Source organism: Spermophilus citellus, assembly GCF_964194105.1.
Source record: "Spermophilus citellus genome assembly, chromosome: 13".
Lineage (NCBI taxonomy): Eukaryota > Metazoa > Chordata > Mammalia > Rodentia > Sciuridae > Spermophilus > Spermophilus citellus.
In genome coordinates this window covers 70,995,118-71,008,528 of record NC_138193.1, presented here as the reverse complement: position 1 = coordinate 71,008,528, position 13,411 = coordinate 70,995,118, and the positions used below count along the sequence as shown (strand labels likewise).

General features: G+C 39.6%; 1 protein-coding gene across 1 annotated transcript in view; it reads left to right on the top strand.

The window, feature by feature from the left end:
- EML6 (EMAP like 6) overlaps positions 1–13,411 on the top strand; it is a 260,325-nt gene that overhangs the window by 119,216 nt on the left and 127,698 nt on the right. Inside the window, exons 6-7 of the mRNA XM_081264735.1 lie at positions 404–589; positions 1,399–1,534. Coding sequence (XP_081120861.1) covers positions 404–589; positions 1,399–1,534 — 322 coding nt within the window. The remainder of the gene's footprint in view (positions 1–403; positions 590–1,398; positions 1,535–13,411) is intronic.

The window sequence follows — 13,411 nt, the reverse complement described above, 5'->3', positions numbered from 1 at the left end:
TTTATTAAATCTTTATTTTGTTTATTTATTTTTATGTGGTGCTGAGGATCGAACCCAGTGCCTCACATGTGCAAAGGCAATTCTCTGCCACTGAGCCACAACACCAGCCTTCATCTACTTTATTCCAAGTTTGAGAACATTGGCATTTTCTATCATATTGCTATTAAATATTATGCAAAGTTTTGAAATTTTGGAACATTGAAAGTTTAAAAATTATTATTACCAGGTTTTCTCATTGACCTAGAGGTAGGCTGAAATGTTTTCTTTGCTGTCACTATGAAATAATCTGTGCCTAATTCAGATATAGTAAATTATGTAATATGCACTGACACAAAAATACCAGTAACGCAGCACATCAGAGTACTCTATTTTAGATCCACTTATTTTATCTCTTACTTGCTAGTTTTGGACACTATGTGGAAATGCCCTAACTGCAAAAAGAGGGATATTTGGCAAAACGGGGGATCTTCAGACCATCCTTTGCCTTGCATGTGCCAAAGAAGACGTCACCTACTCTGGTGCTTTAAATGGTGACATCTACGTCTGGAAAGGGCTCAACTTAGTCCGCACCATTCAAGGAGCACACAGTGTGAGTATTACCACGTGGAAATTTGGAAATGACTTAATCAGTTAAGACACATATTCCTGTATTTCAACCATTCTGTCGAATACTCCTGAAGTGTTCATGAAGATTTCCCAAAGTTTTTCTGTTCATCGAAGAGAAAAAAATATTTCATAATAACTGATTCTGTCCCAGTGGATCTGGGATGCTGCTGCTGCTGCTCTGTGGCCCATGGTTGGACTAGGAAGGCCATAGGCAGCTCTTGCTTTCATGCTAGTTGGTGAACTAGACCTTCCTCACTCCATTGAGGTACTGGGTGTTGGCCCCTGCATTAGTGTCACAGGTTCCTAAAATGTAGGCAGATCCATTGGGTCCCTAAAACGTTGCTTTTTAAAAAATACAATCTGTGATCAATTTAGAAATGGTTAAGGAGCACTAGAAGTACTTGGGGCAATGGTTACAATCATTGCAGTACTGGAGAGTGAACCCAGGGCCTCACACATGCTGGGCAAGCAGTGAGCTACATATCCAGCCCTTTTTATTCTGTGACTGGGTCTCATTAAGTTGCCCAGGCTGGCTTCACACTTGTGATCCTCTGGCCTCAGCCTCCTGAGTAACTGGGATTACAGACATGCACCGCTACTCTGTTGATTGTTTTCTTGTTGTTGTTTTTTTAATTTAGCTGAGATGAAGACTGTTACAAATGGCTACTTGGTCTATTGTGAGAATTTCAGTAGAGAACAAGCTGTTTTATTTTTTGTTTTGCTCTTGTGTTTTTAAATCAAGATTCAAGTGTGACAACTATAATGATTGCAGCATTATCTATTAATCAACAGGCTGGAATATTTAGCATGTATGCTTGTGAAGAAGGCTTTGCCACTGGTGGGCGAGATGGTTGTATACGATTATGGGATACTGATTTCAAACCAATAACCAAAATTGATCTCAGGGAGACAGAACAAGGATACAAAGGTAATATATGTATGAATGCTTATCTGTGACTCTGAGTGTTCAACACAATGCAAAGTTCTTTATTTACGTTCAAGAGGCATCAAATATAATGTGAAATTCTGTATTTCTCTGTACCTCACCTTATTCTATAAAGGATTAAGGAAGTTTATGTAAATATATTGAATAAGACCAGCAATACATTAAAAATAAGTGGACATCCTTTTTCCTAAGTGGCACAAAGTTGTCTGTATATGCAGGAGGTAGTTTTCAGTGATCAAACTAAGAAGTGCTGGACAAGTTGGTCACCCTAGATGTGACTTTTCTCAGTCTCTGAAAACAGAAATGAATAATAGGAAAAATGGGACAAGGAAAATATTCTTAAAAAATAGCTTTGAACTAGTAGCCAGTTTAGAACTGGCTACTAGTTTAGTAGAAGTCTAGAACATGAGCTCAGAGTTAGGGGGCCTGGGTTAAAGTCCAAATTTTAACTCATGATTTGAGACCTCGGTCAGATTTCTTAACATCTTTGGGCCTGTGCTTCCTCATAAATGAGTGTAATATTAGCAGGGAACTCAGAGTTTCATGAGGATTAAATATACTTACACAGTGCTGGGGATAAATCATGATGCATAGTCAGCACTCTGTAAGGGGTAGCTGTAATTCCAACATACGGAGTGTGTGTGTAGAATACCAAGCAGCTCATACACATTTTTGCACTCTCAGGGTAGGCCTATTACCTTTTCATAGATAAAGAATTTGAAGCTCAGAGATAGTAAAGTAGAAAATGCAAATAGGAAAGATAAGACACAGTCACAGCAACGTTAATATTCTAAGCACAGATGGTCCCCAGACCTGACCCCAGGCTCCTATAGCCAGTGCTGAGTGAGGAGTGCTCAGTACCATGAGACCTAGGATCCACGAGATGAAAACGTCAGTATTCTTCAAGTGATGGGGAATCACTTCCTGTTGAGATCAGAGAGAAATTTCATGAGAGTCTCCTTAGTAAGGATCCTTGACATGGAGGTTCACAGTCTCTAGAAAGCCTGAAATGAGTTATTCTTCATGGATCTTTATCACAAAGTCTGTACGTGGGCTGATGATGGTGCTGCCACACATGTTCTGTAGGCCACGTCTTGTGGCCATGTGCCCCACTCTCTGCTGCCTGGGGTAGATTTCAGAGGACTGAGAGAAGAAAGAAGGGACTGCACATCCCTCTGGCCATCCTCCTTAAATAGTGTTTTCAATCAAGCTTTCTTAAAAATTGAGCATCTGGGAAGTGAGCTGGACATTGTACTTCCTGTTTGTTACCGCGAGGCCAGCTTCTTTATATAACCATTAAATGAAAGAAAGTGTCTTGACAGTCGGCTCTTATAGAGATTGGACTGTTCCTTCCCAGAGAGGCTCAGAACCCTGGTGTGGATCTATCTCTGGATACAAGTCGCAGTGGGTGCATAGGAACCTGTAGAATTTGAGGTTTACTTTGGTGTATGGACAAGGAGAGATCGGATGAAAGTCCTTAAGTTCTCTGTCCAGAGCATGATTCAGTGTAACTTAAAAAAATATTTAGAAAAATATTTCAAATAGATATGAACAAGCAAATCCCTGTAGCAGCAATATTTGGAAAAACAATAAATAAAGCAGTCAAAATGTTTTGACCTTGAACCTTCTTGACATATCCTTCAGTATAACTAAAACCAAAACATTTCCTCAGATAACTGATGAGTTAACTTGCTAGATAGGATGGTTGACCATAAACTGGCTAAATATTGGGAGAGCATAGACTTGACTTGAAATAATGACTTCCTTTTGGCAATGATATCATTATCACTTTGTTCACCTCTTTCAAAAATCATATCTTATAATTAATGTGTAAAATTTAAAGCACAGGGATCAGGACAGAAGCCATTATTAATTCACCCTGCTATAATTTTTTTTAATCTGATATGAAGTCCTTGACCATGACTCTCAAAGGCCAGTTTAGGAACTGGTTCTAAATGAGCAACTATGTAATGAGGGTTTGTATTGATCACACACAATCAACCCCATGGCCAACTCCTGTTTCCCACGTCAAAAGAGGATAGTTAGGGATATCTTCCATCTTGTATCCCCGTCAGCAGATTCCCACACACCTGCCTTTACAGGATCAAAGTAGTTCTGGATGGTGCATGGTGAACAGGTGGAACTTGAAATAAGCCTGCATCCTGTGGGATGGTACCTGGGCTTGAGGTACATTGGGGAGGGACTACTATGCCTATTACATGAATGGCTAATGGGACAGTAGCCTATATTTCAGGAGGAGAAATGGACTCTGCTTTTAAAGATGTAGATTATGTTCCTGTTCAAGCCCAAGGGAATCGTAAGTGGGGTGGGGAGTGGGAAGGAGCTCCCAGGAGAGTCGGGATGGGGACTGCTCAGAACGCAGCCTCATAGATCACTGAGTGTCCAGCCGTCTTCTTAAGTTTTAGAATTGCTGCTCCTTCATACTGTAGGGATACTGCCACATCAATGATCATAGCGCCACAATTCACAATAGCTAGACTGTGGAACCAACCTAGATGCCCTTCAATAGATGAATGGATAAAAACAAATGTGGCATCTATACACAATGGAGTATTAAGTAGCACTAAAAAATGACAAAATCATAGAATTTGCAGGGAAATGGATGGCATTAGAACAGATTATGCTAAGCGAAGCTAGCCAATCCTTAAAAAACAAATGCCAAATGTGTTCTTTGATATAAAGAGAGCAACTAAGAACAGAACAGGGAGGAAGAGCATGAGGAAAATATTAACATTAAACAGAGATGAGTGGGGGGAGAGAAAGGGAGAGAGAAGGGAAAGCATATGGAAATGGTAGGAGACCCTCAATGTAACACAAAATTACATATAAGAGGTTGTGAGAGGAAAGGGGGGGAAACAAGGGAGAGAATTGAACAACAGCAGAAGAGGTAGAGAGGGAAGATGGGAGGGGAGGAGAGGGGGGATAGTAGGGGATAGGCAAGGCAGCAGAATACAACAGTCACTAATATGGCATTATGTAAAAATTGTGAATATGTAACTGATGTGAGTCTGCAATTTGTATTTGGGGTAAAAATGGGAATTCGTAACTCACTTGAATCAAATGTATGAAAGATGATATGTCATGAGCTTTGTAATGTTTTGAACAACCAATAAAAAAATAGGGAATAATATTGACTAAATTAAAAAAAAAGAAAATTCAAAGTAAAATTTGTGAGATTTGTGCTCAGACACTTACATCATTAACATTTATTAAAACACTAGGTTTTATGTTATATTATTTGTATACATGGGCATATAGCACCAATCATTTTCTATTATCCTTTTTTGTTGTTGTTGTTGTTGTAATGACAAAACTAAGTTGAGTATTTTCAGACATCTTTGCTGGGACCAATAGTTTCTGTTACAACTGTCATAGCATATAGCCTAGGAAGTCCAAAGTGTTACGAAAGAGCATAACTGAACTTAAAAATTCAACACCTCTACCCCAAGAAATAGTATGTTAGTATATGCTAATAAAGGACTTAAAGGAAGAAAAAAAGAATTGCTGCTCCTAGCTGATACTTTTGTCTAGTTTTTAAACTGATGTTAATGCATCTTTTTAATAAAACTTCTTATGGTAATTAATGGTAATAGTATCTGTAAAACATGGGCTTAATGTACTTTTTTGGCTCATTCAAGTTTTAATTATTGAAATAAATTTTATCCACATAGCACCCATTTAAACACACCCCCCCCCCCAGCATGGTGCCTGGGATGACCTACTTTGGGAGCTCTGTCACACAAGTCTCCTATGGACCATGAACTTTAATGGAGATGCTGGTGTCCATTCCAGCTCTCAGTGGAAAAACCATACACATCTCAAGTGAAAAGAACAAGAGGCTCCTGACTGAAGTGTTGGTAAAAACCAAATCCAACCCACCCATCACCCCAACTCGGAGTTCTCCAGCCTTCATGACCTGAGCTGTGCAGATCTTGAGCCAGAGCTCGGTGCCAACCTCACGCTAAGGAAGGCAAGGAGGCTGTTGTGTTTGGAAGCTGCTTTTGCACAGCTGAAACCCCAAGAGAGTCTCTGAATAGGCCTCCTGTTGTGATCACTGAACCAGCTCTCCAGGGACAAGGGTAGGACCTCTAGAACACATGGAGATGTGTCCCAAGACCACAGTGAGGCAGGAGTCCCCAAACAGGTGTGGGACTTAAAGCATGTAGGATCTGAGGAGGAGATCAGAGGTAATGAAGAGGTAAACGGTGTTCTGGCCTAGACAGGTACCACACCCTTGATCCCTCAGCCAGGGCCTTGACCCTTTCGGCATGCCTTTTAGTGTGGGGTTAAAGAAGAGGGAAGAAAACAGGGTGCAGAAAGGACAGAACAGAAAGAATGGAGTGGACAGATGTTTGGGGTAGTTTATCACACCCTGAAGGAAATCTTGACCCTCTGTTCTATCTACTTTTTGTTTAGAGTGGAAATGAAGTACATTTGAAAGGAGCAAATCCAGGCAAGAAAATGTTAGAACATCTAGGCTTTCAGTTTGAACATGAACCTACATGTATGAATGGTTTTACAAGAACTTCTCCATATACATGAGCTTGCTTTCATATTTTTGTTGTTTGTGTAACAATGACTGTTGAATTCATTTCCATGGAGATACAGTGATTTCTTAGTTTGCTCAAATGGCTTTCTAAACAAATTTAGCAACAGAATTAGGGTCATATCCCAATACTCATGACTTGGTACTAATAATTATCTGTGTTTGTTAAATTAAAAAAAATTAAAATGTAGAAGCCAGTACTTACCAGCATTTAGAAATCAAGTGTAATGTGATAAGCACAGTGTGCTACCTGTAAAGACTTCCATTGCTTCTCCTGTAGACTTGTAAACCTATAAAATTAATCTGGCAATTTCCAAGTTTTTTTAATGTAAGGTTTGCATACATTTGCATTTTCTAATAACTTGTTAGACATGGAGAGAATGATTTTTAAATGAACGGCAATACATACTAAGCTCAGAAAAAAATAATTCAGCTTAATTATAAGAGACACTATTATTTCTCTTACATCTTTGTAGTCAAGCTTGAGCTAATTAAGACATTTGACTTCCAGTGAAAACAATTAACCCTACTTTAGATTGAGGGTGAAATCAGTTTAGAGTCGGGTCACATTCACATCAACAAGAATCAGTTAAGGCCAGGATTGATTCTTAGGGCTCCTTCCTCCCCAGCCTACAGCTTATTCAAAGAAAATGTCCCTTCACATAATCAGGAAGACCATTCCTCAATCAAGGGAATTATAGTGTTTTAGTTACACCAGCGACTTGGACATCTTTTGTGAGTTACTAGATTTTTTTGTGTTCAAATTTTCTCTAGTACCAATTGTACACGATGAATCAACAACCTAATTCATGTAGTGTGTTAGCTTTCTGCACTGACAAAATATCTGAGAATGACAATTTAAAAAGAGGGAAAATTTTATTTTGACTTACAGAGATATCAGTCCACTAACACTCAGAACCATTATTTCTGACCTAAAGTGAGGCAGAACATCATGGCGAGGAAACATCATGGCGAGGAAACATCATGGAGGAGGAAAGCTGCTCATTCCATAGAATCTGGATGCAAAGAGAGGAAGGAGCCGGGGACAAGATGCATGCTTCTAGGGCACACCCTGAGTGGCTTCCTTCTTCCAACAAGGCACCACCTCCTTTAGATTCTACCACTTCCAAACAGTGCCACCACTAGGGACCAAGCCTTCAATACATGAGCCTCTGGGGGACATTTCATATCCAAACTATAACATTGAGGATCTTGTACCTGCAATTCTGAAAGTGAAACAGTTTAGAATAAAAATTTTGCTGACAAATAAAAATTTATTAGCAAAACCCGACCTGAACAGTTATAAAGCTGGTGTCTTATACATGTGAATTTTCCATAGGTAATTTCTACAGAAATGTTTGATTCGAGGTGTTATCTCAGATTCCAGTAGACATAATTTCAAAGTCCAAACTTCTCTAAATTCTAAAATGCACCTGGTACCAAAGGATTTCAGATGTCTAGGATATTGGATTGCCAATACATGTTTCAGTGAATATCAAATTCTGGAATTTCCAAGCTGGAAGAGAGATTGGCTGTCAGCGAGAACTCTTATCACCTTATAGATGAGTAGAAAGAAGCTTAGGGTCATTAGCATCGAGCTAAGTGTAAACTTAGGGCTCTCATTCATATCTCACCAAGCTTACTAATGGTGCATTTTGAATCTGATCATTTTAGAAGCTAATGGCTCAGCGGGGTAAAATAATGTAGCTTAAAATGATTTATGGTAGTGGCAAGAGAAGCCAAAAATAATCCTTAAGGCAAGTCGACCAAAATGACTTCTATGGTGATAAATTCTATGATGATTAAATATTTTGAGTTAATGGTTATAAATGAGTATGTCTAAAGGAATACACTAGTTAGTCACACAGCATAAGATGTATTATTTATCCATTTGGTAAATATTAAGCACCTACCAAGTTCCTAGGAAGTTCCTAGGAAGTGGGTAAGCCGTTCTAAAGTGCCTGCTCTAGTGATTAGTACATTTTATTTGGGGGAGAGGGTTGTTTTAATTACAAATGCATATTTACTGTTGCTGTGTCTAAAACTAAACTCCTGTCAGAGAGATCCTGCATTAAGCTGATCACTAAGCTAAAGTTAGAGGCTGAAGCCCCCTGGACAGAAGATTTTCCTCCTTAGACTTGTCACCATCTCTACTGCCCAGTCCTTGCCTGGGCTACCATCATCTCTGACACTGATTACTGCAGTTGCTTTAAAATTTGTGTTTCTGCTTTGACCATTGTTCTCTGCACAGCAGCTACAAGGACTGTTCCAAGTTTTCATGAGTCAGATCTCGTTATTCCTCTCATCAAAACTCTGTGATGATTCCCCATTTTTTCCTCAAAAGGCTGAAGGTTTTACAGTGGCCACCTTCTTGCTCTGGCTCCTCCTTGTCAGGTCAAGTTGGCTCACACCTTCCCCTCTCTGCATTCCCAGGCTGCTCCCTCTGCCTGGAACACTGACCTCAAGAATCTGAACAAAAACTTCCCTCCTCCTCTTCAGGCCTGCTCTCTAGTGAATCTTCCCTGATAACCTACCTGGAGTTGCAGCCCCCTCTGCCTCCACCTGCTGGATGCTCATCGTTTTTCCAGATCTACTTTTCACCTCAGTATACAGCAGAATGGATGTGTTATGTTTATGGCCCTTCTGTTTCCAAGGACGAGGGTCTCTCAGTTCTTGGATACCTCTGGAGCATTCACAACAGTACCTGGCACATGCCGGAAATAACTGACAGATGAGTGAAGCGTGCATTCTGTGATGGGAGCGCAGAGCCCTGCTGTAGATCCAAGTGACAGCCATGCAGAAGGAGGAATGGATGACTTGTTCCTTGGTATCAACCTGCTGCATTCAAGCTTGACCCCCAAGGGCCAAGATAGGAGGTCTTAGAACAGGATTAAGGAAGCGAGTGCCAAGGTCACATCTCTACTTGAGTTCTCGCCCTCCAAGGCAGAGTAGGATGGGGAGGGATGGGTGAAGGTGGAGGCCAGGTTATACTTCCCTTCTATTCTTACCATTTTTCTCTGAGTACATGAGGGTCATATAGCCTAGCAGCTCTCAGCCAGGGGCAATTTCATCTCCTAGAGAACCTTTGGCATTGTCTGTAGGTGTGACTGGCACTTGTGGGTAGAGGTCAGGGATGCTTCTATATCTCCTACAACACACAGGATAACCACCACAGTGAAGAATTGTCTCACCCCAAATGTTCATAGTGTTGCAGTTGAGAAGCCCTCGTATAAGATATTCAAAAGACCAACTCTCAAATCTGAGAGCAGCCTTGTTTACTGTAGAAACATAACCAGCCCACCCTGTTCTGGTCTCTCGGGTAGCTTCATTACTTGCCTGTACTCCCCGTGGCCTCTGTCACACTTTCCCTGTGTGCCCACCATTCTCCTTTGGGCCAGGCCCTTCTGTCTCACTGTCTGTCCTTCTGCTGAGAAGGTGGCACAGAGGCATATGGTGTGGGAGCTGGGGACAGCGAGGCATGCAGCCAGGAGACACAGCGGTGTTTGCTCAGACCCTGCATGCAATGTGGTGTCAGACGAGCAGAGGGCTGGCTGGCTGTTCCTTCTCCTAATTTCCCTGTAAACATCTTTCTGAGTCAGCCTCATATAAAAGCCAGCCTGGGAGTTCCCTCCCTGATGGGGAGAGTGCAGGTTTCTGTCTCTGCAGCCATGTTCCGCTGTATGGATCCTTGAGTTCCTTTGCCTATAGGAGCTTGGGTCCTGTGGGATGGATTTTTTTGAAATAACCAGGGATTTTTTTCAAGAACCACTTTTACTATGAATTCAGCTGGAAATTTTCAGGGAAAGAGCCCTTGTAAAGGGAAATAGTAGACTGAAAACTAGCTACTCTCCCTCAGCAAGGCCCAGCATTTAAGGCTGGCTCTGGGGCGGCCAGGCACACTCTACACAGGTTTCATTTAACCTTCAAACAGCCCTGGGGTCCCCAGGCAGGGTGGCCTACTGCGCCCAAGATCTGGATAGCTACACAGGGTGCCATATGTAGAACCAACCCTATACTTGGTTGAGTGCTTTGCTGTCATTGCCTTAAAATTCTTAATTTTCCTTTTTTAAATCGAGCTAGGGATATGAACGTCAAGTACAACTTTTTTTTTTTAATTTTATTTTTGGTTAACACCTATTGTTCATATTAATGGAGTTCAGTGTGGTTTCATGCATGTGCTTACATGCACTGAACAAGTCCACCTTCTCTTTATCCACCCTCCCCCCATATTCGTTTTTTTTTAAGCTTCCACGTATAAGAGAGAACATGTGGTACATGTCATTCTGTGTGCCATTTTGCTGCAAATGGCAGAATTTCATCCTAATGACTGAATCCTATTCCACAGTGTACATACACCACATTTTCCTTATCCATTCATCTGATGATGGATACTAGGCCAATTTCCTACCTTAGCTCTTGTGAATAGTGCCTCAATAAAAGTGGATGTGCAGGTATTTGGGTATGTTGATTTCATTTCCTTGGGATACCTAGAAGTGGCCTCGATGGATCATATGGGAGATCTACTTTTAGTTTTTAAACAATCACTGTACTGTTTTCCATAAAGACTGTGCTAATTTATATTCCCACTAACAACAAATAAGAGTTCCTTTTTCTCCACATCTATGCCAGCATTTGTTGTTTGTATTTTATTTTTGATAATAGCTACTCTAATTATAGTGAGGTGGTATCTCGTAGTTTTGATTTGCATTTCCCTTCTGGCTAAAGCTATTGAGCACTTTTTTCATATTTGTTGTCCACTTGTATTCTTTTGAGAAGTGTCTATTCAGATCATTTACCCATTTTTAAATTGAATTAGGTATTTTTTAAGCTCTTTGAGTTCTTTACATAGTCAGGATATTAACCCTCTGTCAGGTGAATAGTTGGCAAATATTTTCTCCCATTCTGTAGGTTGTCTTTTTGCTCTGTTGATAAATGTTGTCTTTGTTGTTCAGAAGCTTTTGAGCTTTATATAATCCTGTCGAATTCTGCTTCTGTTTCCAGTGCTTTGGGGGTCGTGTCCAGAAAATAATCAGCTGTACCAATGTCATGAACTATTTCTCCACATTTTCTTTTAGTACTTTCAGAGTCTCAGGTCTTATCTGTTTTAGGTTTTTTTTGTTGTTGTTGTTGTTCTGTTTCTTAAATCTATTTTGAGTTGATTTTCGACAGGATGAGAGACAAGATCAAAACTTCTGCATGTAAATTTTCAGTCTTCCCAGTGTTATTGAAAATGCTATCTTTAGCGTATATTTTTGACCCCTTTGTCAAGAATCACTTGGTTATAGATGCATGTGTTTAATTGGGGGATCTCTATTGTGTCTGTTTTTATGCCCATGCCAGGCTGTTTTTATTTCCACAGCATTGTAGAATGTTTTAAAATCAGGTATTGTGATGTCTCTGAGTTTTGTTGGTATTTTGATGGGGAATGCATTGAATCTGTAGATTGCTTCAGGTTGAATAGATATTTTAAAGACATTAATTCTTCCAGTCCCTGAATGTGGGAGCTCTGTCTATCTTTCTGTGTCATCTTTAATTTCTTTCATCAGTATTTTGCAATTTTCACTGGAGAAGTGTTTACTTCCTTGGTTAAACATAGGTATATTATTTATTTGTAGCTATTATCCATGGGATTATTTCTCAGCAAATTTGATATTTTAAATGGAAAAGCTATTGACTTTGTTGATTTTGTATCCTGCTATTTTCCAGAATTTATCAGGTCTGACAGCCTATTGGTGGAGTCTTTACATTTTTCTATCCCTACAAACCAGGATAATTTGACTTTCCCCTTTCATATTTGTATGCCTATCATTTTTTTCTCTTGCCTAGTTTCTCTGATTAAAATTTCCAGTACTGCCGGGCATGGTGGCACACACCTGTAATTCCAGTGGCTTAGGAGGCAGAAACAGAAGGATAAGGATCTTGAGTTCAAAGCCAGCCTTAGCAACTTAGCAAAGTCCTAAGCAACTCAGTGAGACCCTGTCTATAAATAAAACACAAAAAGGGTTGGGGATGTGGCTCAGTGATTTGGTTTAAAAACAAATCTAGTACTATATTGAATAAGAACGGTAAGAATAGACACCCTTGTCTTGTTCCTGTACTTTGAGGAAAAGCTGAAAGCATTTCCTCTTTCAGTGTGATGTTGGCTGCAGGTTTATCATATCTGCATAGCCTTTATTATGTTGAGGTAATGATTCTTTTATACCTAATTTATTCAATACTTTTTCATGAAGAAATATTGAATTTTATCAAATACCTTTTCTGCATCTGTTAAGATGATAGTGATTTTTAATGTAAAATATTTATTAAAATTTGTTTATTTGAAAAGAAGAGACCCAGAATAGCTAAAGCAATCCTTAGCAGGAAGAGTAAGCAGGTGGCATCACTATACCAGACCTTAAACTACACTTCAGAGCAATAGTAACAAAACAACATGGTATTGGCACCAAAATAGACTGGTAGACCAATGGTACAGAATAGAGGACACAGAAACTAACCCACAAAATTACAATTATCTTTTATTAGACAAAGGTGCCAAAACCATGCATTGGAGAAAAGATAGCCTCTTCAACAAATGGTGCTGGGAAAACGGAAATATGCAACAAAATGAACTAAACCCCTATCTATCACCATGCACAAAACTCAAAATGGATCAAGGTTTTAGGAATGCAACCAGAGACCCTGCATCTAATAGAAGAAAAAGTAGGCCCTAATCTCCATCATGAGGGATTAGGCCCCCAATTTTATTAATAAGACCTCCTTTGGTGCAAAAATTAAAACCAAGAATCAATAAATGGGATGGAATCAAACTAAAAAGTTTCTTCTCAGCAAAAGAAACAATCTGTGAGGTGAATAGAGAACCTACATCTTGGAAGCAAATTTTTACCCTTCACACATCAGAAAGAACACTAATCTCTAGGGTATATAAATAACTAAAAAAGTTAAAACTCTAAAAAATAAATAACCCAATCAATAAATGGGCCAAGGACATAAACAAACACTTCTCAGATGATGATATATAATCAATCAAACAATATATGAAAAAAAATATTCATCATCGATAGCAATTAGAGAAATGCAAATCAAAACCACTCTAAGATTTCATCTCATTCCAGTCAGAATGGCAGCTATTATGAAGACAAACAACAATAAGTGTTGGTGAGGATGTAAGGAAAAAGGTACACTCAAACAGTACTGGTGGGACTGCAAGATGGTGCAGCCAATATGGAAAGCAGTATGGAGATTTCTTGGAAAATTGGGAATGGAAACACCATTTGACCCAGCTATCCCTTTCC